At 41.2% G+C, this 27,643-nt stretch overlaps 2 protein-coding genes across 4 annotated transcripts in view; one reads left to right on the top strand and one right to left on the bottom strand.

The window, feature by feature from the left end:
- ADAMTS2 (ADAM metallopeptidase with thrombospondin type 1 motif 2) overlaps positions 1-21,854 on the bottom strand; it is a 399,572-nt gene extending 377,718 nt beyond the window's left edge. The window contains exons 1-2 of the mRNA XM_050961509.1: positions 21,768-21,854; positions 17,184-17,252 (exon numbers count right to left, since the gene is read on the bottom strand). Of these exons, the coding sequence (XP_050817466.1) occupies positions 17,184-17,252; positions 21,768-21,801 (103 nt within the window). The 5' untranslated portion in view covers positions 21,802-21,854. The remainder of the gene's footprint in view (positions 1-17,183; positions 17,253-21,767) is intronic.
- RUFY1 (RUN and FYVE domain containing 1) overlaps positions 12,476-27,643 on the top strand; it is a 32,327-nt gene continuing 17,159 nt past the window's right edge. The window contains exons 1-4 of one of the 3 annotated variants that reach the window (XM_050961537.1): positions 12,476-12,788; positions 24,979-25,152; positions 25,537-25,654; positions 26,379-26,480. In XM_050961537.1, coding sequence (XP_050817494.1) covers positions 12,521-12,788; positions 24,979-25,152; positions 25,537-25,654; positions 26,379-26,480 — 662 coding nt within the window. In that variant the 5' untranslated portion in view covers positions 12,476-12,520. Of the gene's footprint in view, positions 12,789-21,846; positions 21,938-22,815; positions 22,835-24,978; positions 25,153-25,536; positions 25,655-26,378; positions 26,481-27,643 lie in introns of those variants that run through there. The other 2 variants (XM_050961538.1, XM_050961539.1) reach the window with 2 other exon arrangements.

The following is a 27,643-nucleotide window of genomic DNA, read 5'->3' as shown; positions in this document are numbered from 1 at the left end:
CCTAAGGGGCAGTGGAGTGTCCCGCCACTGACTGAGCTGTGTCCATTGCCAGGGGGCACATATTCATAGTGTGTCCTGTAAAGTCTATAGGAAACTATTACTGTTCTTCGTTTGACAATAAACCTGGCTCGGGTTCCTTCATACCTTGCTAGAGTCTGTGGTCACTGGGAGTTCTCTCGGGGTCTGCTGTGTCAGCTATCTGCGCAGAGCTGGGGCAGCACACAGACAGAACACACACACACAGCCAACTGTTACCATCATCGAACAAGAGCAGAGCACCACACCACAGCACACTGACAACAGTCACCTGATTCCAGAAGCTGGGGTTTTAAGGTAAAAAAACAAATATCAGGAGACTTATGACTTATATTGTGATAGTTGGCAACATGGCAATGGTCATGATGTGTGCCAACATCAGAACAGCATGTCAGAGTTAGGAACATACCTGAATCTTAGCCCCCAGATCCAATATTCTTGTTTTTCATTGGTGCATCAGGTATAAGTCTTCATGTGCTCAAGAAAGCTTCAGCTTATAGAGACTTACATCTGAAGCCATGCTTAGATGGAAAGACTTAGGCTAGCTGGGCAGGTGTCTTAGAGGATTCAGCTCAGCAGGAAGAATCAGGATCAAGAGAAGCTGGAATGAGGAACATTTTTGAGCTAGGTAAACCAATTACGTGAAGATGAGGAAAGAAAGGATAAAAGAGGAATGAGGGAGAGGAGACACTGAAGTTGTTTGTATTTAAAGAAACCTTTCAGCTGAATATTTATTCATCCTATGCACCCACCCATCACATTGGTATCTGGACTCCTCAGATCCCTTCCCTAGTCAGTATGCAGTACCATTCACAAAACATTCAGAAGACTCTGAGAAAACTGAGCCAACAAAGGTTGAGGTGAAGGATGCATTACACACTATCTGGTGCAGTTGGCCTCCTCTGTTGTGTTTGTTTATTGCATCTCATGGAAGTGACTCAAGGAAAGTTATAAAAAGAACACCACAATTATCTATATAGGACCAAGCTTGACAGGGAATGTAGAGTATTGCCCAGCCATTACCAACAAGCAAAGCTTTATTATTTGTTGGAAAGACCTAATTACTTCATGCCACATTCTACCCTCAGATGTGCACATCCAGCTCTCATCAGAACTGCATGCATGCATCTGACAGTCCTTTTACATCAGTTACTGAAAGTCATTCTAATAAGCACCCTATCAAAGGAGAAACTTATAACTTAAACATTCTATATTAAACTAAGTATTCCTCCCCAATTCCTTTTAATTTTTTTTTTAAATTGAAGAAGCAAAGAACTCAGTAAATTACATCTGATTTGCATGAAGTTTTGCATAAAATGTAAATATCTCTGGAACTCTGTTGCAATAATAGTCAGGTTTTTAACCACTTGTTTTTAATAATTTTCAATATATTTCTATTGCATGCAGGGACCACTGCTTGTAAATTTACAAAGCTTTTATGCAAAGACAATATAACCTAGTAGATAAAGTGATGGTCTGGAGATTTTTGAGGCAATTAGATCAAATCCAGTTAGGCTTGTCCTATTTTTATTACAAGTTTGTTCATTTTTTTCTTCTCTCAAATAAATTGTTGCATTTATTAACTCTAAAGTATGGTAATAAACTTAAAACATCTAATGAACATTTAAATGCTTTATTAAAAAAAAATCAAACCGTAACATAGAGCATAGTTTTTCATAATGGTAGTTTTGGGAATCATCTAGGAATGTGCTTTGCATTCCATAGACTTAATATAAAATATCTGATCCTGTTTTCTCTTTAATTCACAAAGTTTCTATTACATTTCTGGAACAATATAGGGTCCTTTGCGTGGTTACTTAACCCCCATATAAATATTCTCGTGGGTATTAGTTGACAGCTGTACCAGCAGAAGTGTATGTCTCGTGTTTCAAAGGTACTGCATTCAAATTCTGTTAGGGTTGGGCTTTTATTAAGATTTTTATCCCTTCCTTCTACCATTCACCAATCAGTCTAGTTACTGATTAATTCTTACCACTTTTCTAAAGCCCCACCAAAATATATTTGATACAAAAAATTCCACATGCAATAGCAGCCAAGTTAAAAAAATAAGGACATGCAACAAAAACCAACACAAAACCAGTCAGCCACGAGAAGATGTAATACATAGAAAAGAGAAAGTCACATTCAAAAGAGCCTAGGTGTTTATATAGTCAACTTAAGTAAAACGCAATTATAAAATTAATACTCCATCACCATTTGAAGTTCTCCCATCCTAAAAAAAAGACAGTTATTCCTTATTTAGTTTTGTTTAATTTGATGATATAAACAGCTAACTTTTTTTGTAACTTAACTGTAAATATAAACATCACATATTTATACAGCTGAACTGTTCTGTTCTCAACTTGGATGCTTTTACATGGGACCACTTTTGGCTCAGATAGTAATTAACAGGTTTGGGGGGCGGGGACGGACACAAGTAGGTCATAGGTTTGAGCTTCACAAAGTCCACAACTCTTCCCATTTGGACAGGTGTCCTCAGGTTTCTTGTATTGTAGGCTAGGTCAAGCAACTTCACTTGGCTCTTACAAAGGTCTTGTAACACTACATAAATAACTAAGGCTTCTACAATGAAATTAACATACACACAATGTTAAACAGAAATGTGTGCTCTTTCTTCATAATCCCTGAACACCCACAGAAGTCACTCAGAGCTGCAGATGCTTAGCACCTTTGAAAATCAAGTGACACTTCCAGTGACCCTGAATTCACCTGGGCTTACCCAATTCTGTGGGTGTGCCGAAGGGGAGTGCTACTGAAGTAGGATAACACGTGGCCACTGATCACATCTTTGTAACTTCTATAAATGCATGCCAGACAACTACCTTCCTTCCCCAAAATGGCCTCCCTTAGCATGGCTACATTCACTGGGGACCATGATGTTAGGAGTTGCTCAGGTAAGCAGATCAGCTGATTTCCTTTCAAATAAAAACTAAGTGTTCTCAGAAAAAGTAAGGCTTTGAAATGGGAATAGGTCTAATGTGAGTCATAGTTTTCAACCTCTGTCCTGACATGAAGCTACTAAAAGATCTCCCCAAAATCAATATCTTATTAAGGGTTGCACTCAGCCTATTAGCACTGCAAAGAGTTTGGTGAGAAGATGAGTCCTTGCAAGGTATTTTCTCTGCCTCAGGTAGTTTCATATGATCCCCACTATTTGTTCTAGGGAGTCCATGCAATGTGTAGGAGCTAAAGGGAACTACCACTTCTCCTCCTGATCCTTTCAACATGCTTCTCAAGACATTGGGACCAGATTTTTAAAGGTTTATAGGTGCCTAACCCTACTGATTTCAAGGCAAGGTAAAAATCTGGTCTCTGAGGCTCTTCTCTGTGACTGAAGTGTTATGGTGCCATCTAGTGGTGGCCTGCTGATTGCCTCAGCTCCCACAGTAATAGGATGTGTCTGTGACATTCCTGAATCAATTTCATTTCTATTAACTGCTTTATTTGCAATTGAAAAGTAGGAACTAGTTATTTATCACTATATCATCACTTCTCAAATCCTAAGGTCCGTCCTTATGTAGTTCACACTCCTTTATTCAGGCAAAACTCCCACTGATATTCATAGAAACAGGATTTGGCCCTAAATGTTTGATTGAAATGTTAAATGTCAACATTCTTCTGATGTCAACCCAATATTAACCAGTAAATTGGTGATGAACTTTTAACAAGGGGCTCATTCAAATATTCAGCTTTATTTACCTTTTTTTACTCCCTTCACTCACTTTCACCCACCACAATTTACCTCCTCACCTCAAGGACCCTAACACCTCATAGAAGCTCCTCTATCTAGAACAGGGGTAGGCAACCTATGGCATGCGTGCCAAAGGCAGCACGCGAGCTGATTTTCAGTGGCACTCACACTGCCCGGATCCTCCCCACCAGTCCGGGGGGATCTGCATTTTAATTTAATTTTAAATGAATCATTTTAAACATTTTTAAAACCTTACTTACTTTACATACAACAATAGTTTAGTTATATATTATAGACTTATAGAAAGAGACCTTCTAAAAATGTTTAAATGTATTACTGGTATGCAAAACCTTAAATTAGAGTGAATAAATGAAGACTCCACACACCACTTCTGAAAGAAGCAACAAAGAGTCCTGTGGCACCTTAAAGACTAACAGATGTATTGGAGCATAAGCTTTCGTGGATGATTGCCCACTTCATCAAATGCATGCGAAAGGTTGCTAACCCCTGACCTAGAAGCTGATCTTGCAGTAACAATCATGGGTGGATTGCCTTAAGGAGGGTGTTGCTTGGTGTATTTGTGTGGGAGAGCAGGAGAGTGTGATTAGGAAAGGAATGGCTGTTTGATCTGTTGCAACAGCAGAACTGGAAATAATTTCAGATGTTTAAAGCAAGCTCCCTGATTAGAGGTGATTGGGATGCTTATTAGCTGATTAGCTATGCTACAGATAGAACAACAACTAAAACTGTTGTGTCTGCAAAATGTAATCATTTAATTGCTGTGCAATGATGGGACAAGTAAGAAAATATTGACAGTGTTATGAAATTTTCTTGCTAATTTCCCAAAGAAAACAGGAGATTTTTGTTGATATCCCCTATTTGCTGTCCCATCACCCCACTGCACACATGGAAAAACTCTCAGCAGTCCATAGGGGATGTCCCAATTCTAGCAGGGTAACCCATTAGGGAATGTCCAGATCATGTTTTTTCATATGTTTCCTGTATCTATCCCAGAGGTTCACTGAAAAAATAAAAACAGACAAACAGGCAAAAGATTTTTTAAAAAAAATTAATATGATTTGAACACTTTACATTGCTGAGTTATGTAAATGAATAATTTTATACATATGACCTTCCCCTTCCATTGTTTGTTATACTCTCTTGTTGCAACTTGTCTTAAAACTAACTCGTAAGCTTTTGGGAGCAGGATCTGTGTCTGATGTGTTTGTGAAGTGCCTAACATGATGAGACCCCATTCCTGAGAGGGGCCTCCGGGTGCTATTAAAAAATAAGGCCTATATTCTAAAAGATACTAAAATAGGGTAACCATCTACTTATACCCAAGGAGTATAAAAGCAAAACTGGAGACCTTCATTAATACTAGCATAATTGGTATGTGATTAATTTCAGCCCTACTTTTTTACCAGTGCTTTGGGAAATATACACAGCACTGTTTGTGCTGGAGGATTAGGACAGAGGTGGTGGCTTCCATGTCACAACATGTGCAACAGGTTGGAGCCAGTGATTCTTGTATTTTATGCCTATAGGACATGAGAGGAAGGATAGTTTGGTGGTTAAGGCACCAGCCAGGGACTTGGGAGATGAGTTTCAATTCTCTGCTTTGCTACAGACTTCTTGTGACTTTAGGCAAGCCACACAAGTCTCTCTGGCCCAGATCCACAAAGGTATTTAGGCTCATAGCTTCCACTGATTTCAGTTGTTGTTTGCAGTGTTGGAGCCATGTTGGTCTCAGAATATGAGAGAAACAAGGGATTACCTTTCCCGGACCTGAAGAAGAGCCCTGTGAAGCTCAAAAGTTTTTTTTCACCAACAGAAGCTGGTCCAGTAAAAGAGATTACCTCACCCACCTTGTGTCTCACTGATTTCAGTGAAAGGCAGGAGCCTAAATACCTTTGAGCCTCCAGGCCAGAGTCTGTACCTCAGTTCCCTTCTAAAATGGGGATAATAGCACTTCCCTATTTTGCAGGGGTGTTGAGGATAAATATAGTAAATAATGTGAGGTGCTCAGATACCACAATAACAGGGGTCACCGAAGCACTTAAGATAGACAGTGCAAAGAATAAGTTCTGGCACATCTATATTCCTAGAATCACTCAAAAACACAGATCTGTCTTTTACTATTACTTTATAACATCTAATAAATAGGCAATGCTATTGGTGATGCAACAGAGTCTTCCCTAAAGCCAGACAAACACGCTGATTGACTGATATGTTCACACTTCTATAACAAAGCTGCACCCCACTAGGAAAGAAACTGATCCATAACAAAAGGCTGTATTTTTCCTTCTATCCCTCTGGAAAAACAAACCAGTATTGGAAAGGATTGGTGACTTTCTAGTTAATAGGACTGTGAGTCATGAGATCTAGTTCTGTCACATGCTATACACAGATCATGTGACTGTAGTAAGTCACTTAACTTCTCTGTTTATCAGTTTCCTCAGCTCTGAAATAGGAATAACTACCCCACAGAGGTGTCCAAGGTTTAATTGACTAAAGAGAAACTATCATGGGGAGTCCTTTCCAGGCCTATGTCTTATGTACCTAATCTCACGCTTCAGCTGGCAGCCTGTACAAGGTCAGGAAGGAGGGGTATTGCTAACACGGAGAAGGACAGGGATACTATTCAGGAAGATCTGGACCACCTTGTAAACTGGAGTAATAGAAATAGGATGAAATACAATAGTGAAAAGTGCAAGGTCATGCACTTAGGAATTAATAATAAGAATTTTAGATATACGTTGGGGACGCATCAGTTGGAAGCGACAGAGGAGGAGAAGGACCTTGGGGTATTGGTTGATAGCAGGATGACTATGAGTCGCCAATGTGATACGGCTGTTAAAAAAGCAAATGCGATTTTGGGATGCATCAGGCGAGGTATTTCCAGCACGGATAAGGAGGTGTTAGTACCGTTATATAAGGCATTGGTGAGACCCCATCTGGAATACTGTGTGCAGTTCTGGTGTCCCATGTTCAAGAAGGATGAATTCAAACTGGAACAGGTTCAGAGACGGGCTACTAGGATGATCCGAGGAATGGAAAAACTGCCTTATGAAAGGAGACTCAAAGAGCTTGGCTTGTTTAGCCTGGCCAAAAGAAGGCTGCGGGGGGATATGCTTGCTCTATATAAATATATCAGGGGGGTTAACGTTAGGGAGGGAGAGGAATTATTTAAGTTTAGTACTAATGTAGGCACGAGGACGAATGGGTATAAACTGGATATTAGGAAGTTTAGACTTGAATTAGACGAAGGTTTCTAACCATTAGGGGAGTGAAGTTCTGGAACAGCCTTCCGAGGGAAGTAGTAGGGGCAAAAGACTTTTCTGGCTTTAAGACAAAGCTTGATAAGTATATGGAGGGGATGTTATGATAGGATCATTAATTTGGGCAATTGATCTTGGATTACCACCAGATAGGTCTGCTCAATGGTCTGCGGGGAGATGTTGGATGGGATGGGAAATGAGTTACTGCAGAGAATTCCTTCTTGGGTGCTGGCTGGTGAGTCTTGCCCACATGCTCAGGGTTTAGCTGATCGCCATATTTGGGGTCGGGAAGGAATTTTCCTCCAGGGCGGATTGGCAGGGGCCCTGGAGGTTTTTCGCCTTCCCCTGCAGCGTGGGGCACGGGTCGCTTGCTGGTGGATTCTCTGCAGCTTGAGGTCTTCAAACCAATTTTGAGGATTTCAATAACTCAGTCATGGGTTAGGGGTTGTTATAAAATTGGATGGGTGGGGTTCTGTGGCCTGCCTTGTGCAGGAGGTCAGACTAGATGATCATATTGGTCCCTTCTGACCTATGAGTCTGAGTCTATTTTCCCCCAGATAGATGTACTCTGGGGAAGAAGGATTCCCCTTCCTCTGAAGCATCAGAGATGGTAACAACTGGAGATGTGACACCAGACAGTGCTTTAAGACAGTACTGAGAATTCTTTCTCAGATGCTTAGCTGGCTGGTCGTGTTCACATTCTGTGTCATACTGATCACTATTTTTAGGGTCACAAAGGAATTTTTCTCCAGGACAGATTGGCAGGGACCTTGGGTTTTTTGTTTGTTTTTGCTTCCTCCACAACATTGAGCGCTAATCGCTTGTTAGGATCATTGGAGTATCTCACCAAATCGGTTCCCTAACATTGCAGAGGCCTACGGAATTGGTGCACCTCACACCTTCGATTTTCTGCCTGTGGCACACAAGAGTTTAGTTTCCTCAGGGCTGTAACACTTCAGTCTCATCCAGGTTATTGTGCTCAACAGAGGGGTAACTTGTGGGGTTTAGTGACCTGTGATGTGCAAGAAGTCAGACTAAATGATCTGGTGGCCCCTTCTGGCCTTAAACTATATGATTATAGCTCAATCTGATAAATTTAAAAATGAGTTAAAGGCAGTTTCCCATATTGTATCTGTCCCTGAATTCCCCTGCCAACTTTTGTGGTTTTCGATCCCATTTTCCTATTTTACTAGATTTTTCTCTCTCCTCTTGCTGTGTGGAAAAATACACATACACAAGGGAAACTAAGATCCCAGTCCTACAAATACTTGCCCATCTGAATAACTTTATTCCCATAAGTAGTCCAGTTGTATTCTATGTAATTAGTGGGCAGGATCTAGGCCTAGTTGACTCAATACAAAGTGCTGTCAAATGCACAAAAAAGACTCAAACATTTTTTCTCTAATCTCTTCCTGTTACAGTAATTTTAGGTGTCACCTCTAATACTAGAACGTTTAAAAAAAACAGATATAAATGCTTTTTAATTTGATGTCACTTTAATATTTGTAAAGTACGCTCTCATCTTCTGGTGGAAGACATTACAGAAATGCAAGGTATGTTTAAAGCCGGATCAGAATGAGATTTTATTAATGAGTAATTAATAAAATTTCATCCTTTAATAGTGCATGATGCATTTGAAATATATCAGACTACTTTTTATAGCAAAAATATATCTTTAATAGTCCATATTACTGAACATCCGAATAAAGCTTAGGGGAAAAAACTGAACTAGAAGAATCTGCTTATATAAAATTGCATTAATCTTCATTGAATGATACTTCCTCCACCCTTTTCAATGTCACTGAAGGTCAGTGAAGTTGATATAAGCCATCCTCTTTTAGTTTAAAACTTAGATTTCAGATAGACAGAATCTCTTAAGTGTGTAATTTCAAGATCAAAGCAGAGAGTCCATAAGAAGCAGATATATCGTTACTCTGCCTCCCTCCATTATATTATCACATGAATGATTTTGATATCTAAAACAGTATTTTAAAAAAATAGTAAAACACAACAGTAAGACATAAGAGCTATGTGAAACGAGAACCAGACTTCAGTAGGATCAAAGATGGCCTGTTATAGCAGCCCATGTTTAGAAGCATCTGGCAGATTTCTACATCAGGGCATGTAGAAATAGGACAGATATGTCACTTAAGTAACAGACTTGACCTCTGCATTCTTCAGTAACCTTGCTAGGAAACTTGCTTAATAGGCTGTCATAAGAAAATAGTGCTCTGCCTTCACACAGATGGTAAGAGCTGCACTAACGGTCTGTGACAGAGGTGACTACTAGAATAAAATGTCACAGCAGAAGGGGACCATCTAATGCAGAAGTAGCACTGCACGCTCTTTGGGATCTGTATGAATATAGGGAACTTTAAGTAGTAGCACTGCCCCTGTTTAATGACCTTTGTATTGATAAATGTTTGGGGGCGAGACGGCAGGACTAACAACCTGCAATATGAAACAAATAGTAATTTAGTCTTAGTATGTGATGTACCAGCAATTCTGCTAAAGCCTGACCACACTTAAACAACATCCTGAGTTGCTTTCTTAAGACTCCCAATAGGAATTTGAACCTAACTGGAACAACCCTAGCATTTCATGTTGCTTATATTGCTAAAGGGGGTGGGGGTTGTTTAATGCTATTTCAGTGGTTGACTTATTAACTTCAAATTCACTTTTACTAGACATATAACTGGGCTCTATTCATTACTTTAAAAATATAAAACTATGCAGCATACATTTTTAGTAACCTTGTGCACAGTAAAATAGCTCCTTTGAACTCAAATGCCGGGAAGATTGAACTAAAATGTTCCACTATTACCTTACTGTGCACTTTCACATTTCTTTTGAGGTTTTTCATTTTCTCTTATTTTATGGGAAGGAATATTATTGTTGTTTATGTCTTACTTCCAGTTAATATTTTGCAATTGAACACGTGTACTGTAATGTTAATCTGTATCTGCTGCATAATTAATTGTTGGAAGCAGCAGTTCAGGAGGAAGGGAAGAAATCTCCACCCTCTATTTTCCCCCTTTCTGCTTTCACATTATTTGAAAGTTGAAATCTATTTTGTTTTTATTTAAATATAGTTCAATGGAGATGACATCATCAAAGACCCTTGGAGAATACCATTCTTGTGTGACCACCTCCTTAGTCCCATGAGGTTCTCCTTCTGCAACTCACTCTCCAGGTGGCTCCTCTATGGGGCCCTGGCCATGCTGTCAATTGTAGGACTAGGGCCTATACAATTATTACAGAACAACTGTCCTTTGTTCTAGTATCCATAAAAAACAAACGAGCATTGTGTCAAATACCATTTCAACCCACTAGATGGCATGCAAAACATATGGTTGTAGCTCTGCTGCTGAGCAGTTAAAGCCTATATTCTGTTTGAATAAATCCTGAGTGAATAAGAGATTTCAGCTTTCATAGGTTCTATTATCCTTCACAGGCACTCAGAAGTAGCCCTCTGTTTTGTGGAAAATAAGTTAACTGTGGAATTTTACATTTTTACAGTGCCTGAGAATACTTGAGAGTAGAACAGTAGTTTAAATACAAAATCTTAGTCTGGCCCCAAATCTGTATCTTCCTGTGTTCCCTATATCTACATACATATCTCTCTCCCTCTTCTGAATGAAAGGGGAGGTTCATCCACCACCAAGGCACCATAATCCCCATTCTTGGAAGCATCTGTGCAGGGGTTTGGTCCTGGAGGGAGAAGATGTATTGTTTCACCAATACCATAGGCTATCCACTCTAGCATTTCACCACACAGGGTCACTGAACAGAAACTCAGGCTCCTCCCGTCAGATCCCTTTAACAGATTTCCCTGGGACAAAGGGGCCTCAGTCTGCCCCCAAACTTTCTAATTTACAAAAGTTAATCAGCTCAAAAAGACACTCCCCTTCACACAGGGCATGATGACCATCTTCTTTCCCTTCCCCCACTGTTATCAGTCTTGTTTAAAGTTATCTATTAAGTATGAACAACGAGGAGTCCTTGTGGCACCTTAGAGACTAACAAATTTATTTGGGCATAAGCTTTTGTGGGCTAGGACCCACTTCATCAGATGCATGGCATGAAAAATACAGGTGCAGGTATAAATACATGAAAGGATGGGGGTCGCTTTACCAAGTGTGAGGTCAGTCTAATGAGATAACTGGATACCATCACATTGGGCCTGAATAAAGACTGGGAGTAGGTGGGTCATTACAAAACCTAATCTTAATTTCCCCAATACCAATTTCTCCCTACTGTTACTCTCACCTTCTTTCAACTCTCTGTAATGGGCCACTCTCTTACCCCTTCAAAAGTTATTTTTCCTCCCTTGGTATCCTGCTGTTAATTGATTTATCTCATTAGACTGATACAGACTAACACTGCTACCACTCTGAAACCTATTAAGTATGCTGTACATACATTCTCTCAAGGAAACTTCTGCAACTCTCCTTGCAGCTTCGCACCTCTATACTGCAATCAAATAAAAATATTTGAGAGTAGAAACTATATATAAATAAACAAAAGATGAGGGACTTGTAGTTTAAAGATGTTTCTTCTGCTACCAGGTTTGTTGGTAACAAGATGTCCCAAATTACCTCCTTGTCCTTTTATCCTCCACCAAACAAAATGTTTCCAAAGTCTATCCAACAAAAATAGCCAGTTTAGAAATAGGTGAGCCAATTATGCTTAATACAAGTTTAAACGGCTGTAGTCCAACTATGTTATATAGTTGCTGGACAGAAATCTGCATGTTACAGCCATGTTAAGGCACCCTATGTTAATCTATAGATACCTGGTAAAGTTACATTTTTCTAACCAGGATCAGGTTGGTTGATTCCCCAACATGATTATAACATATCCTTTTTGTCCACACAGGCAGGCACATTGTAATGTGTCTAAGCTGCAGCCATGTTTCCCAACTCTGCTTAAATATGCCTGTTTTTGTCGTGTAGATGGTGCAGGGGAGCATACTTCACTTTCAAAACCATATAATAAACCTTTATCAACCCTCTTCTCCAGGTTATGATGGTCCACTTTTAGGCAGGACAATCCAGACTCAAAAGGTTGAGTGTGTTTGTAAATTCTACAAAATCTGTGACTTTCATATACTCTGGCAAAATGCTAACTTAAAATATTGTGTAGAAATGCAGCGGATTCATTTGGTTTTTCAAATTGCTACAAATAACAATTGGAAATAAATCAAAAGGACAGCCACTACACTATACCTAAAGGGATACCATTTGTTGTAATTAATCAGTAACCAGAAAATATATAGCTGTGTATATAATTTCAAGCATGCAAGGCAAAATGTCCACAATCACAGAGGTTTTGGTATCTGACACGTTTGCTCATGCAAGTGGGTGTTGTACAATCACTCAGAACACACCTTTTTTTCATACAACTCCTATGAACTGCAAGTTGGAAGACAGGGCAGACAGTTTCTGCTTCACTCGATTGCTCATGACTAGTGTCATATGACATTTTAAAGATGGCTGAAGGAGAGAGTTGCAATGCATCTGGTCTGGAACAGAAAGATTTTGAAATAATGGACAGAAACCTGATTCCTAATATAACTGAGTTAAAAAATGAGGGGAGAGAGAAAACTGTTGAAGAATCAGGATGGTCTGCTCCCATCTTTTCACTGGCCAAGAAAGCTTCAGAAAACTTAGCAGTGAGCTATGGCAACGCTCTGAAGTCTGCAGCTTTGGTAGGACTCGTACCCAAACCAGTCAGCAATGACAACACAGCAAAAACAAGTATGGTTATGTTTATTCAGTAAACTTTCTTGTACCCTGTACAAATAAGTTAGTTAGCCTGCAAGTGGCATGTTTTAGTGTCAAAGATGCATTATTATTACTTTGCATTTTATTAAAAAAACTATCTCCTTGGATACTGTAATGATTTCTACAAAGTACTTATGATCCTGGAGAACAAATCTCAGCAAACGTTTACATTATCAAGGAAAGCATAACTTTTTTATATTTTGGGGAGGATGGCTTTTAATTTTTGTGCATTACATTTTTGTTTCCCAGAAAAGTTTGGCTTAGATGTAGCATGACTGCATCAGTATCTAGTATGGTCTCTTTCCTTACTTAGAGGTGGGCTGACTGGGACAAGTAAACTTTTATATATGTTTTCTAATCATAAGACTTTCACAGTCTCTCTGATATACACACAGTAATGAAACATCAGGAAGCAATTGTGCAATAAAGAGTTGTAATATCTAATAACATATTACAATTATTTATAATGTATAAAAAGATTCTTAAGAGAAACTGGATGGTTTATTAGCAAACATTTATGAATGTCCTTTTAGGGGCTTAAATCTGCTTAATCAGTGTATCCTGGCCCCACTGAAGTCTATGGGAGTTTTGCCACTGATTTCAGCAGGGTTAGGATGTCACCTTCTATGTAGTGTGTACTGCTGCATACATTAGCTAAACTGTTTCTTGTAAGTCTTCCCAAAAATGCCAGACAAGAGTCTTCCAACATTGCAGACTAAATGCAACATCAACTTGAAGGAGACTAAATAGTGCCAGGCATGGGGGAGAAAGACGGGACATGATGGCTCTGTCTACATCCTCTAATGGGGCCCTCTTTTATAGGGAAGATCTATATTGAGGTATCAGATTCTGCGGTTACCCTCTCATTGCGTGTCATGGTCTATTGTACTTACTGAAAGCTCTATCCCCAGGTGAGCTGACATAGCACAGTTCAGGTCCCACCTAAAGACAAACATTTTATTGACACAACCAGAGAGGAAGGGATTGGTAGAAAAGGAAACAAGGGAAAAGGAAGAGAAAAGCAGAAGAGGAATTGTGGGAGGAGGGACAAAGAGAGAGAGAGATCTGAATGAACAGTGCAAAAGTTACTGGGTCTGATCAAAATATTCTAAAGTAGTTTGATTTCATATTATATATTTAATTACTTCCACAAAGATCAGGAGCTGGGAGTCTTACAACAAAGGCATTTCTCATACTCAATAGATGCCTTATGAAGCTTCTGTGGAAAAAAAGAGTAGCAGGGTATGTTTCTGCGTAGCAGCAACAAGATAGTCAATGCTCTGTGTGTGTATGTTCACGAAGATATAACACAGGAGTGATCTGCATATAGAAAACTAATAACTGAATGTCTAGTTCTAATCAGCAAATAAATCTCAGTATAGCATAATGTCAAGCCACTAGACCTGGACTCAGATTGAACCCTCCAAGAGAAGGAAAAGTCCACAAGAATCCTCTTGTGGAATTCTCCTCCCATCCCTGCATGATTCCACTGGGGAGAGCCTGGTGTGAGTTTGCCCCTCTCACTCCAACCCATGTGGTATAGGGTGCATGGCCTGGTTAGAAAATTTGTAGTTCCTGGAAGGGAGACAGAAGAAGACTATGGCCATTTCAGTGGCAGTTGCATGTTCCTGCAGCAGCTCTTGCCTCTTCTACACCCCTTTTGGTCCCTGGCTGCAGTGAAGCGGCCTTTGAAACCTACCCCAGCCTCCCATCCCAGAAAGGGGATTTCCCCAATTAGATGGGAGCTCCATGGGGAGAAAGAATAAATTCCCAGGCTGCACTGGAAATTCTTCAGAATTTTCACAAGGCCAGATGGGAAATGATATGCATTCCTGCCCCATTTTACCCACCACCACCATTCCAGCCTTTCCCACCCTATTTGGAGCACCCTTCACAAGGTCTAGTGGAGGGGAAAGGGAGTGAATGGTGCTGCAGAGGTGGCTGAGCAACTTTCTCAGTGGGAAGGGGAAAGCCATATATTATTATTTCCTCTGCTCTCAAATCTGTGCACACCCACCCTCCACACACACATAGTATAGTGTGTTCCTGACTGAATTCCTGCATAACCCTGGAAAAGTCACTTCAAAACATCAACTTGAAATCTAATCATTTTCAAAATGTGTTAAGTGACTTCAGGCAATACAGCTGCCCCTATGTTACTTTGCCAGTTTTTATAGCTTTACAATCACATTTAGCTTTTTTTGAATATCTTCCCTTCCCTTTCAGTGTGCACAGAGTGAACTGACTATACAGGGGAAACAGTAAACATGAATACATAAAGTGCTGTCAAGTGCACAGTAAACTGAAAAACAGACTAGAATTTTCCTCTAGTTTTTCAATAATCAGATTTTACTTGCAAAAATAATAAACACTGAAAGTTGAATGTCCCTCTAACCTCCCTGTGCCTTAGTTTCCCCATCTGTATAATAGTGATATTTTGGTAAAGCGTGTGGCGATCCTCTGAGAGGCACAAAGGACTGTAAATAACCAATCAAAGCTATAAAATTATTCCTTTTGATGCATGTATATGATCCCATGCATATTAAGTGAATTGCTGAATATGTGTGTAGTTGTTAAAATTGTATATGCCACTACTAGAGAGCAGTGTAATGAAATTAAAGCAATGCCTCCATAGTATTAAAGTGTGGCAGCCCTACAGCTCCTGTAAAATTCAGACACACAAATTTGAAGTCTTCACAGATTTGCTGCCTGGGGAGCAAGTGCCCATGATTGATTTGGCAATATACAAAGATGTGACATTTTTAATGTCTCTGCATTTCCAGCTGGAAAACTGGGTGAGGTCTGAAGGAAACTCATATCCTTGTATATGAATGCAATAAGTCTTGCCAATAAAATGGAGGAACTGGAATTACTGATGCAGATGGTCGAACCAGACATTACAGTGACTACAGAAACATTGTGAAATAGCACTCATGATTGGAGGAAAAAATGAAGGATATATGCTGTTTAGGAGAGTCAGAAATAAAGGTAAAGGTGGTGGGGGGTAGCTTTGTACATCAATGATCTAGTAAACTATAAAGAACTACAAAGTGATAGTATGAACAAAACTGAATCTATTTGGGTCAAAATCATTAGAGAAGGCTCGTGAAAGAGGTTCTGTTAGGATAGTGTTAGGGTCTGTCCTAAAACCCCAGGGCTGGACTGGGATATGGAAAGTGTATAGAAATATTACCATATCTGAGGTTGAAGAAAAACATAGAGCTGAATGCACCTAGAATACTGAAAGAATTGGCATAGGAGATTGCTAATCAGATAGCAAGGATTTTTAATAATTCTGTCTATTTGGGGATACTACCATATATCTGTAAAATGTATATTTAAGAAAGGGGTGAGGGAGGGGAAGTGATCCAGGCAATTATAGACCAGTCAATCTGATCTTAGTAGTATGCAAGGTTTTAGAGCAAATTGTGAAGGAAAGAATAATTAAATTCATGGAGGCAAACATACAACATGATTTTACCAAAGGTAGACAGTCCCATAACTAATCTGATTTCTTTCTTTGAGAAGTGATGTTTAGGGGCGGGGGTTGCCTTAATCTGCTGCATGGGGTGTGGGCTACTTGCCAGGATCATCTGGGTACATCTGAATCAGTTCCCTGCCTTTGAGAGGCCCTGGGAATTGGTACACCTCAGTCCCTCTTACTGTTTGCCTGTGGCACATAATAGGTTAGTTTCCTGTAGGCTGTAAATACTTCAGTCTAAGGCCACGTCCACACTACAGAGTAAAATCGAAATTAATAAAATCGATTTTATAAAACAGATTTTATAAAATCGATTTTACGCGTCCACACTAGGGCACATTACTTCGGTGGTGTGCGTCCATGGTCCCAGGCTACCATCGATTTCCGGAGCGGTGCACTCTGGGTAGCTCAGTAAAAGAAGGGGACCAATAACTTCGATTTCCGTCCACACTAACCCTAAATCGATTTAGTAATATCGATTTTAGGGTTACTCCTTTTGTTTAGCTGGAGTACAGAAATCGATTTTAAGACCCCTTAAAATCGATTGTAAGTGCCTTGTAGTGTGGACTGGTACAGCGTTAAATCAATTTAACGCTGTTTAAATCGATTTAACGCTGTAGTGTGGACCTGGCCTAACTTCAGGTGTTGGTGGCCTGTGAAATACAGATCAGACAAGATGATCTGATGGTCCCTTCTGACCTTAAATTCTATGACTCCTTGCTTTTGTGGGATTCTTTGGTAATTAACTCTTATTTTAATCTAGTTTTAATTTCCTTTTTTTTTTAAAAAGCCCATTGGAGATCTTAAAATACATAATTTACACAATTTGATATCTATTGGTTTTGTTTAGTAAACTGGGTACTTTGTAGCTGCATCAAATTACTTACTTGGCTCATTGTGAGAGGTGAATTCCATTGTCATGATATGAGGCAAATAGTTTGCTTTTTTATACCATCCTGAGGATATTTAGAACATGCAAATAAATAGAAAACGCAGTAATTAAATGCTTAGTAGTTACTACAGTAAATTAGGTTTGTCCTCCAGTGACCTTGGGCTAATGGAGTTTCTCATTTATACCAGTTCTGAATTTGGCTATCTGTTTAATACTTCCAGGGCCATTCATAGCTAGATCAGAAGGGACAGGAGGCAATAGACTAGATATTTTGATGCTTCAGAAGTGCAAAGAACAATAGTCAAATTTACTCTTGCAACCTGTATTTGGGTTTATTTATAAAATCCTAAAAAGAGAAGTTTACTGGTATGTTACTCAGCTCGAGTGTAAATAACATTTGATAACCCACCTTCGGACTGAGGTCTATTGCTGTGCAGTTATTTGTTTCATTCCATTGTTGTAAGAGAATGTACTTTCATTTTAAACTCCCTTTCTCTGTCATTCCAAACTTTTTAAAAGATTTTGGTCAGAAACTTTTCTGGTTGCTTTTGTTAAGCTAAACAAGGGGATGGGATACCTTTGTGTTGATTTTTTTTTTTTGCTTACCCAGTGTAACTCAAACAGCTCAGGTTTAAAACTTCAAACAAAACAAGAACTATTAATTGAAAAGTACCTCTAAAAATGTGTAGTGTATGTAAATTATTCTATACCCCATTCTGGCTGTAACCCAATCGTGCTATCCTGTGTGTTTTTAGTTTGAGACAAGGCTGGATGAGATGGTATCTTTTATTGGGCCAACTTCTGTTAGTCACTTGAGGCAGGTTCCTGTTTATTTTGGTACATTATCTCTGTTACAGTGCTATACAAACTGGCACTCTATAAATATTACAGATGGGGCTGGTAGCACTGCCTATAGTTAAGGTTGCCCAGCACGTCCCTTTATAAGACTCTGTTTTCAGTTGCTTGTAACTTTGCAAACTTTAACCATTTGGGTTGACATTTCCCATGCCAGGTCTCTGCTTCAGGCTGAAACATTTTGGAGGAACTTTAGCAAAAATGGTTCATCCATTTTGGAGAACATGGTTGGGAAAAAACAGGGGCTTATAGTCCATGTTTAAAAAAAAAAAAAAATTACAAATCTGAGAAGCCGTAGCACTCCCATCCATGGGAGCAAGGCCTTGAAATTTGGCCCTTATTCTGGTGTCAGGGATATACTTTTTGCTGTCCCCCTGAAAAACTGCCCATACTTAATTAATTACAAGCCTTTGAAAAATCACACTTCACACATGGTCAAAGACTTGTAAGAGTTTGACAGATAGAATCTTTGGATAATTTATTTATCTCCACCAGCGTATGCTACAGCCAAGCCAGCACGGCTGATGAGGATTTTCCCTCCAATTGCTCCTCATGGCTATTGTGGTGCCAGACACACATGGAGAGCCACCATGAGACTTTCTCCTGTGCTCTCAATGCCCCCGTATTGTCACCCAAGCACAGGAGGAGGAAGCTGCCTGAATCCCATGCAAAGGGAACAAGTGCCAGGCTTTTCCTTTTCCTTTTTTTTTTATGTGGGGGGGTGAAAGAGAGAGACAGCAGGCTGACTGGCTTAGCAGGATCCATGCCTTGTTCAGTGCACAGCATGAACTTGCTCTAGGGAGGAACCAGGGTTGTGTGCAGTGAAGGAGACTCATCTGTAGGACCCCTGCCTCATTTGTTGCAGAAGTCACACAGTGTGTAGTGAATGAGGAAGCGATTGCAAGAAGAGAAATGATGCTTTCATAGTTAAGGCAATTGAAAGTATAAATATAAAATGTTACCGTTCGCTGTAAAAAAAAACAAAAAAAAAACAGGCATCTCAAATTGGGCCCTGAAATTAATGGACTCTTTCTTGGTCACAGCTTCCCATTTGTGAAATGAGGATAACAAAACCACCTAGCTTCACAGAGATGTTTTGAGTATAAATTCACAAATCATAGAATCATAGGACTGGACAGGACCTCGAGAGGTGATCTAGTCCTATCCCCTGCACTCATGGCAGGACTAAGTATTATCTAGACCATCCCTGACAGGTCTAACCTGCTCTTAAAAATCTCCAGTGATGGAGGTTCCATAACCTCCCTAGGCAATTTATTCCAGTGCTTAACTACCCTGACAGTTAAGTTTTTCCTAATGTCCAACTTAAACTGCTCTTTGCTGCAGTTTGTCCATTGCTGCTTGTCCTTTCCTCAGAGGTTAAGGAGAATAATTTTTCTCTCTCCTCCTTGCAACAGCCTTTTATATACTTGCAAATTATATGTCCTCTCTCAGTCATCTTTTCTCCAGATTAAACCAACCCAATTTTTTCTCTTCCCTCATAGGTCATGGTTTCTAGACCGTTAATCATTTTTGTTGCTCTTCTCGAGATCTTCTCCAATTTGTCCACATCTTTCCTGAAATGTGGCACCCAGAATTGTACACAATACTCCAGCTGAGGCCTAATCAGCGCAGAGTAGAGCAGAATTACTTCTCATGTCTTGTTTACAACACTCCTGCTAATATATCTCAGAATATCTGCTTTTTTTTGCAATAGTGTTACATAGTTGACTAATATTTAGCTTGTGATTGTGATCCACTATGACCCCCAGATCCCTTTCACCTTCGTAGGCAATCATTTCCCATTTTTGTATGTGTGCAACTGACTGTTCCTTCTCTGTGAAGCACTCTGATTCCCAGAATCAGATTAACCCATTACTGGGCCATAGGCAAACATGCACTTCTGGGTCCTTACCTTATAACATGAATTGCAGCAAACAACTGTACAATACACTCTCCATGGCCAGGCTGGCAATGCTGTAGATCTACCAGGACCATCTGTTTATCCTCCAGCTGCTTGGGGCACTGCTCACCATGACAGTGGAGCAGCCAGGCCCAATTTAAGCGAGTAGCATTGCAACCTAGGAAATGGGGTCTCAATGCCGCTCGCTCAAATTTGGCCCGGCTGCCCCCTCCATCATGATCGAGAGGTAGCTGGGCCAAACCTGAATCTATGTCTACACTACCACGGTAAGTCGACCTATGCTACGCAACTCCAGCTATGTGAATAACGTGGCTGGAGTCGATGTACCTTAAGTCGAGTTACTGCGGGGGGTTGACGGGAGATTTTCTCCCGTCGACTTACCTTACTCTTCTCATCAGGGGTAGAGTACAGGGGGTGACTGCAGAGTGATCTGCAGTCGATTTGGCATGTCTTTACTAGACCTCTAAATCGACTGCCAGTGGATCGATCTCAGCACGTCAATCCCTGCTGTAGTGTAGACCTGCCCTGAGTGGCACTTGGACCCTGTATGCCAGGTTGCAAATTTGACCCCATTTTGGGCTCCTCCATGAATTTGGGCCTAGTTTGCCTGTGCATTAATCTGGCCCTGCCAATACTATAGTGATGAGTATTACAGAATGCCTGTGAGGAAACTAATTCTGTATTCACCGCAGAGTTTGAATGGTGTGCAGTAAACAAGGCACAGGACCACACAATGAGGCTAAAACAAAATATTGAATAGCTGCTCATTCAGTGAAAACCATCTGTCCTGTGCACTGAATAAGGCAGGGGTCCTGAGGAAACAATGTGTGATCCAGTAATATAACTGGACTGTATCACAATGCATATGCAAAAGAGGGTCAACTTACGGTTGCACAAGCAACTTGATTTCTGGCATTTCTTAGCTCTTGCATGCTTGACTTTGCAACCTTCATGTTTAAATATAATTTTTATCATGTATACACACACACAAATATTAACTGAAGGTTTGTCTAAACACAGAAGCTGCACTAGTTTAACTTAAATAATTTTTAAAAACAATTTAAATTGATGCAAATCCCAACACAGACATTTTTATATCAGTTGAAAAGTGACCTCTTTGTTTAATTTGCATTGTTACAGGTGCAACTCAGCCAACATGTCAGGTTTAAATCTATTTCAAAGTGCCCATGCACAAAATTGCACCACCTTAATTAAATCCATTTAAAATTACACTTTTAGCTAAAGCAATGTAATTTTGGATGTAAACTAAGTCTTAGTTACAGTTACAAAAGTATATTTCCTTTCAATACAAACTCAGATCTAGGAAACTATCCCAACAACTTAAATAAAAATGCATTACTGCTGAAACATAACACCTAAACAAAGCCATTCATTCCTCACCTCCACAGGTCAACTTTCTTTTCACTTCTATTGTGCAGCCAGACACTATATATGCATCAGGTTCCTAAAAATCTTTCTCAAACACGAGTTTTCCTGCAATCTCAGCAAGATTAATCATATAGATCCAAAATCTGTTACCTAAAAACATCTGACATCAGAGTTCAGCATGTGCATTTGAGTGTGATTTTTGAGGAATCTGATGCATGCATTGTGCTGTCTGTTGGGAAGGAGCGTGTTGTGATTCACCAGCATGTGTATTTTATTTCAATGGTGGTAATAAGAGCTGCTCTGTGAGCTGAAATGGATCTGGTTGTTGATGATGCCTTAAATGGATTTCCTATTTTTACATTTGTGTTTAGCTCTGAGCATTTTAGGTGTGGCATAAACAATAATCCTTCTCACCCCTGTGACGTTTGTTATCCCCAAAGTACCACATGGTGAGGTGGTTTTCTCCACGCTGTCCAGAGCAGGGGTGTTGCTGGCTGGGGAGTGAAGGAGGGAGACTGTCGCAGGTAGGCAGTTGCACGCTCCTGGGAATGAGGGGGTCACGGCTGGAAGTCGGGACGTGGCAGGTAGGTACCGCTCCCACATGAATCTGGTGCGGGAGGGGACTTAATGGGGGTGCATGCAACACCCCCATTGACATAGGAGAGAGAGGAGCAGGCAGCGCGCCCACTCACACTGGACAATGAAGAGGATTAGTGGGGCTAGGCAGCATCCCCCCCACACACTATGTAAGAGAGGGAGGACTAATGGGAGAGAGGGGCACCCCCTGCCCCCCATCAGGAAGGGTTAATGGGGTAGGCAGCGCCCTCCCACGCACCCACCGCATGAGGGGGAGTTAATGGAGGGATGGGGGTTTTCAGCGCCCCCCCACATTGGAACCGAGCCGCGCAGCGCGCGTTTTTTTCGCTACAGGCCGTGCTGTGAAATGGCCGCGTGACCGACACGGACAGCGGCTTACTGGGAGGGAGGAGAGGGGCAGGCTTCCCTCACGCGCACCAGCAGCCCCGTCTAAGATGGCGGCTGCCCCCTGCGACAACTCTCGTTCTCTCTATGCTAACTCGCGACAGTCACCGGCCCGCGCACTCCACTGGGCGGTTTCCATAGCCCGTCTCTCAGGTCCCTCGTGCCTCTTTCGAGCCAATGAGGATCGAGGTGGAGAGGTAGCGCAGGCTCTCGCACCCAATGGGAACGTGCAGCCAATTGGAGGCGGAGTTTGTGGCCCTTGCTCCCTGATTGGCTTGCATGGGAAGTTAATGATGGGCCTCCGTCGCCCAATCAATGGTCTCTATTTGGAGGGAGTGGGGGGAGCTGTTTGTCTGGCACCGCTGGAGGGGGTGAGAAGCCAGTGCGGATAACGGGGCGGGGATGGGCGTTGGGGACTCGCTTGGGGCTATTCCCGTGACCTCAGTCTGCTGTGGGGCTAGGAGGCCGGGGAGGGGGCCACAGGGGAAGGCAAACAGGAGGTAATGGGGAAAACATAGTGAGGGGGCAGGAGGTAATGGGAGAGCTCCCATAGGGGGCAGAGTGCTGGGGAGCAGAAGATATGGGGGTCCCACTGGGGGGAATGATGTTGGGGGCAGGGGACCATATGGGTTCCACTGGGGGAGGTTAGTGCTGGGTGCAGGGGATATAAGGGGGGTCCCACTTGAGAGGAATAGCGGTAGGGGGCAGAAGGCCCTGGAGAGAATCCCCATTGGGAAGGACAGGAGGCAATTGGGTAGTGGAGCAGGGGGGGCAGGAGGCTGTGGAGGGGACCCCGTCAACTTAGGCAGAGTGCCAGTTATTTCACTTGGCTGTTTCTCTCCTAGGTTTGCTAGACAGGTATTAAATTGTGGGAACCCAAGCAACCCTACCACAGGGTTACCCAGGGAATGGGGTTTCTCTTCACACCCACTGGAAGATCTTGGCATTAGACGTTCAGGGCAACAAGTTGTTTGCTTGTGTTTACAGCCAGCCCTAGCTCTGATGGAGGGATGGGAATAGGATGAAGTTATATTACATGCAAGAATGTTCCACGCAATCTGGGCGAAGGACTAAGGTGGAGTTTCAGCACGTGTGTTGCTTGTTGCAATGGTTTAGGACCAGTCCCAGGTTTACAGTGGCACCCTGGAGCCGGTCCCATGCTCAAAAGGGGCCCCGGCCTGCTCTGCTTGCACTGTGATCCAAGACCCTGCCAGTCTGCTGGCTCCCTACCACCACCATCACCACCACTTGCTTCTCTTGGCCTGGCTGGCCAAGGGTGCCTCTCTGCCCCTGGGCCCCACCCACCAGCTCCTCTCTGCCCCCTGGCCAGACCCCAGCACATCTCCGGCTCTGGGCAGTCTCTGCTTCCCACCACCTGTGGGGCCCTACCTGTCTCCCTGGAGCCAAACTGTCTAGTGGTGCAGAAGCCTGGCCAGTCTCAGCTAGTTGGGAGGGAAACAGCATGGGAGGACTTAGCTGGGCCTCTCCAGGCAAGTGGATCCTGAGGGAGCCCAGCCAAGACATGCCCTGGCCTGGCTGATTGCACCACTCATGAGGCTGGAGCAATTCCTGGGCCCAGAACCAGCCCTGACTGGGCTGCCAGCTCAGCCAGCAGACACAGTTACACTCACCAGCCCTGCTGGGAGGTATCTGGGAGGCAAGGCGTGGGGGAGTGGGTCTCTTGGCGGTTGCTGGGCTGTGAGGGGGTGAGGAAGATGTGTGTGGTGCTAGGGAGTGGGAGTTCTATGTAGGGTGCTGGGCAGTTGTGGTGAGGGCTTTGGGCAGGAGTGGTGTTGTGCAGGGCACTGTGCATTTGTGGCAGGGTCGGGGGTGGGGGGGCGCTGGGCATAGGGTGTCCAGGGAGGCTCTGGCGATAGGGAGATGGGGGTGTTGGGTGGGGGGGGGGGCTGTATGGCTCGGCATGGTCCTGTCCCCAAGGGGAACAGGCACGCTGGCAGAACAGGGCCAGGTGGGCCACTGTGCATCTGGCAACTACAGTTTGTTAATATTGTCCTTGCACTGGGCTGGGCAGAGTGGGGCCACTCCTGCCATGCATCACCTCATTGCCCCTGGCTGACCCTTCGCTCTGGGGACTGACCTCCCAGCACTATGCTCCATTGTTTCCATGGGGGCCTACAAAAGCTTAATCCAGACCTGCTTAGGGCCTTGAGAATCAAAGAACAGTCCAGAGTACATGGAATCAACTTGAACCTAGAGACAGCGACAGAAGCACCCTTCAGTCTGGTTGTTATTCATATACCTTATAACTGTACTTCACTACAAAGTGTTTCTTGTTAGAGCCAAATTTTGGCTACATCTCACAGTCCTGCTATTACTTCATCATTTTTATTGTAAATTTGAATCTGATATGTTGATTCTAGAATCTGAAATAACAGTATTCACACATGGCACCTAAATGAACCTCTGGTCAGTCAGTCAGTATTCTTCCAATGAATAGATTTTCTTTCTTCTGTGCCGTATGTTTTATGTCTGACATATTTAAAAATACAGTGTCACACATTCAGTCCTTGGGAGGCTGAGAGTTGAAAACTATGCCTTGGCACTATCTTTCTCAATGCTGTCTTAAGGACAAACAAGCCTGTATGCTTTCATTGGGTTTTTTTTTCCCCCTAAAACTTTTTAGCTGTTAAATGCCACACAATGGAAGAGCGTTCAAACTTGATGAATATGATGAAGCTCAGTATCAAAGTCTTGATCCAGTCAGCCCTGAGCCTGGGTAGGACTCTGGATTCCGACTTTCCTCCTTTGCAACAGTTCTTTGTGGTGATGGAGCACTGTCTGAAGCATGGGCTAAAAGGTGAGCACCATAGTTCGTTCTTAAATGAGTTTGGCTGAAATCATAGGAACGTTGAGGGGCTGTGGAAATCAGTTCAGATTTGCCTTAATGTGGTTTCGGATCATATTATAATGTAAAATGTTAATATTTTATCAGCAAAATTCTGTGGAGAAATATTGGGGTACAGCGAAGATCAACTACATAATCTGTTTACATTCTGATATGCTCTGTATCAGGTCTCTGTCATCTCCTGACTGAGCAATGAACTCAGTGTATGTACTAAGGGCCTGTAAGACAGAGTACATTTTAAGGATCTCTTTTTATACGATTTGTGATTGTGGAGTTGAAGGAGAAAGTTTTGTCGTTTTCCTGCTTATTAACACCACTGTATTTCTTCCCTTTTAGCCAGGAAGAGTTTTATTGGACAGAATAAGTCCTTTTTTGGTCCTTTGGAGCTGGTGGAGAAACTTTGTCCAGAAGCATCAGATATAACAACTAGTGTTAAAAATCTACCAGAGCTGAAGTGAGTTGAAGACGGGTAATATAATAACATCTTGTCTCTTTCTCTCGTTTGGGGAGATCTCATTCTCTGAGCCAGAGGACATAGTGTATAAATGTAGCACAAAACTTTACATGTCTTTCATGATATCAGTTTTCAACACTTTTGTATCCTCAACTCAACCTTCAAAAGAACCTGTCAGGCTAAAAAAGTACATTAAAAATTCCTCACCTGTGCAAGAAGTAACCTTTAAACTATTCAAAACGAGAGAATTTTTAAATCGTTTTTAGTGTCATTTGCTTTCTTGCTTTGTTTTTTGAATAATGTAAATAGACTAGTTTCACTTCCAAATTCTTGAGCACCAGCAGAATGCTGCAATGGTTAGGTTACAAACATTACAGAAGAATATTTGTATTTAAAAGGTTTTTTCATTGCAATTTATAACTGACGGGAATTTTTCTTTTAGTCTAAGATATAGTAAAATCTTGTGTTTGATTTGGGCCAGATTTGACCAGATGCTTCCCATTCACTTAAATTCTTGATTTGTTTAATAATTTCTCTGTAGATGTATAAACACTTTTTTATTCTCACTTAATTTTCTTCATGGGTTTTTGTGCTCATTTAATAAAATACTACCTTCAACTTGTTATCATCTTTGTTAATGCTGAATTACAGAAATACTTAAAAATATTGCTTTTAAAATCTTGATTTATTGCAATTTTGATAATGCATCTGTATTATATTCTAGGACCGCAGTAGGAAGAGGAAGAGCTTGGCTTTATCTTGCACTCATGCAAAAGAAACTGGCAGATTACTTGAGAGTGCTATTGGACCACAAACATCTATTAAGGTACCCATACATCCAGTCTGTATTATTTTTGATGGTATACCATTTATATATTGCAAAGAGACACGTCTGTGCATGTTGGTTTTGAGATAAATATCCTTTGTTCCTTTCATCTTTTAAGTTTTTCAGGAAGTAAAAACAATGGATGAAGTTAGTTTAATTTTTGAAAGTGCTGGGCAGTGTTCTCTGAATGTTAATGAACAGAAATTGCATGTAGTTTATTAATAAATTGAGCATTTTTTAACTTTGGACCTATCAAAGTTAAATTGAACTAAATAAAATTCGAATATAAATTCATGGAATGAATAAATTATGTGAGCCAATGGCTTGAAATATCAGGGAAGGTTGCCATTCAAAACTTGGGGAGAATGTAAAACTGCTGAATGTTTGTACAAAGATGCCATTATAGTTCTTCAAAATCCTGTCTGGTGACCTGACAGAACACACAGTTCTGTGGAATTTCTTTCTACTTTCTGAAGTAGTTTGGAACCCATACAGTGAGCTTTGAGATCATACAATGTAGTTGTTGCTCTAAAACCTTGGATAGTATTGGAAACGTTTGTTCAGCAAACCAAGTACAACATACAACATCTCCTAATATTATTTAATCTAAATTGATTAAATTAGTTACTTATTACCGGTGCTCTTTTAATCTCTGAGTACTACTGAAACAAAACATACAAAATCTTATTCTAAATACAATGGACAGTTGAGAGTTGGAGAAGTTTATTTGGTATAATCTTTTATCAAGGACAGTCTTTTTTTAAACAGAGATTGTAATTTTCTGCTATCTTTGATTTAGATAAAAGGCTTGGTACCTCTCAAGCCCTTGAATGCTGTTCTCTGATTGTTATAATGTTCATACAAAGCCTTAAATGGCTACAAATGCTAGTGGTTGTGAATCTAAATTTAAAATAAAAAAAATCTAGCAGCAATGGCAGGGAATTTCACAAGCTGGCTGTATGCTTAGCAAACAAATATTTCCTTTTGGGGTTCTGCATTTGTTGCTTTTCAGTTTAGAAGTCTATTTTTGTTCTTGTATTACAGTATGTGATAAGGAGAGGATCAGTATATATTCTTCTCTTTTATCTAGAGCTGCAATACCACTTTATAAAATACTTTTTGTTAAATGGAACTTCTGCTATTGCTGGAGTTGAAATCATGAT

Source organism: Gopherus flavomarginatus, chromosome 7, assembly GCF_025201925.1.
Source record: "Gopherus flavomarginatus isolate rGopFla2 chromosome 7, rGopFla2.mat.asm, whole genome shotgun sequence".
NCBI classification, from domain to species: Eukaryota; Metazoa; Chordata; order Testudines; family Testudinidae; genus Gopherus; species Gopherus flavomarginatus.
Note: the sequence above shows the minus strand (reverse complement) of the source record. Positions and strands in the feature narration are given on the sequence as shown.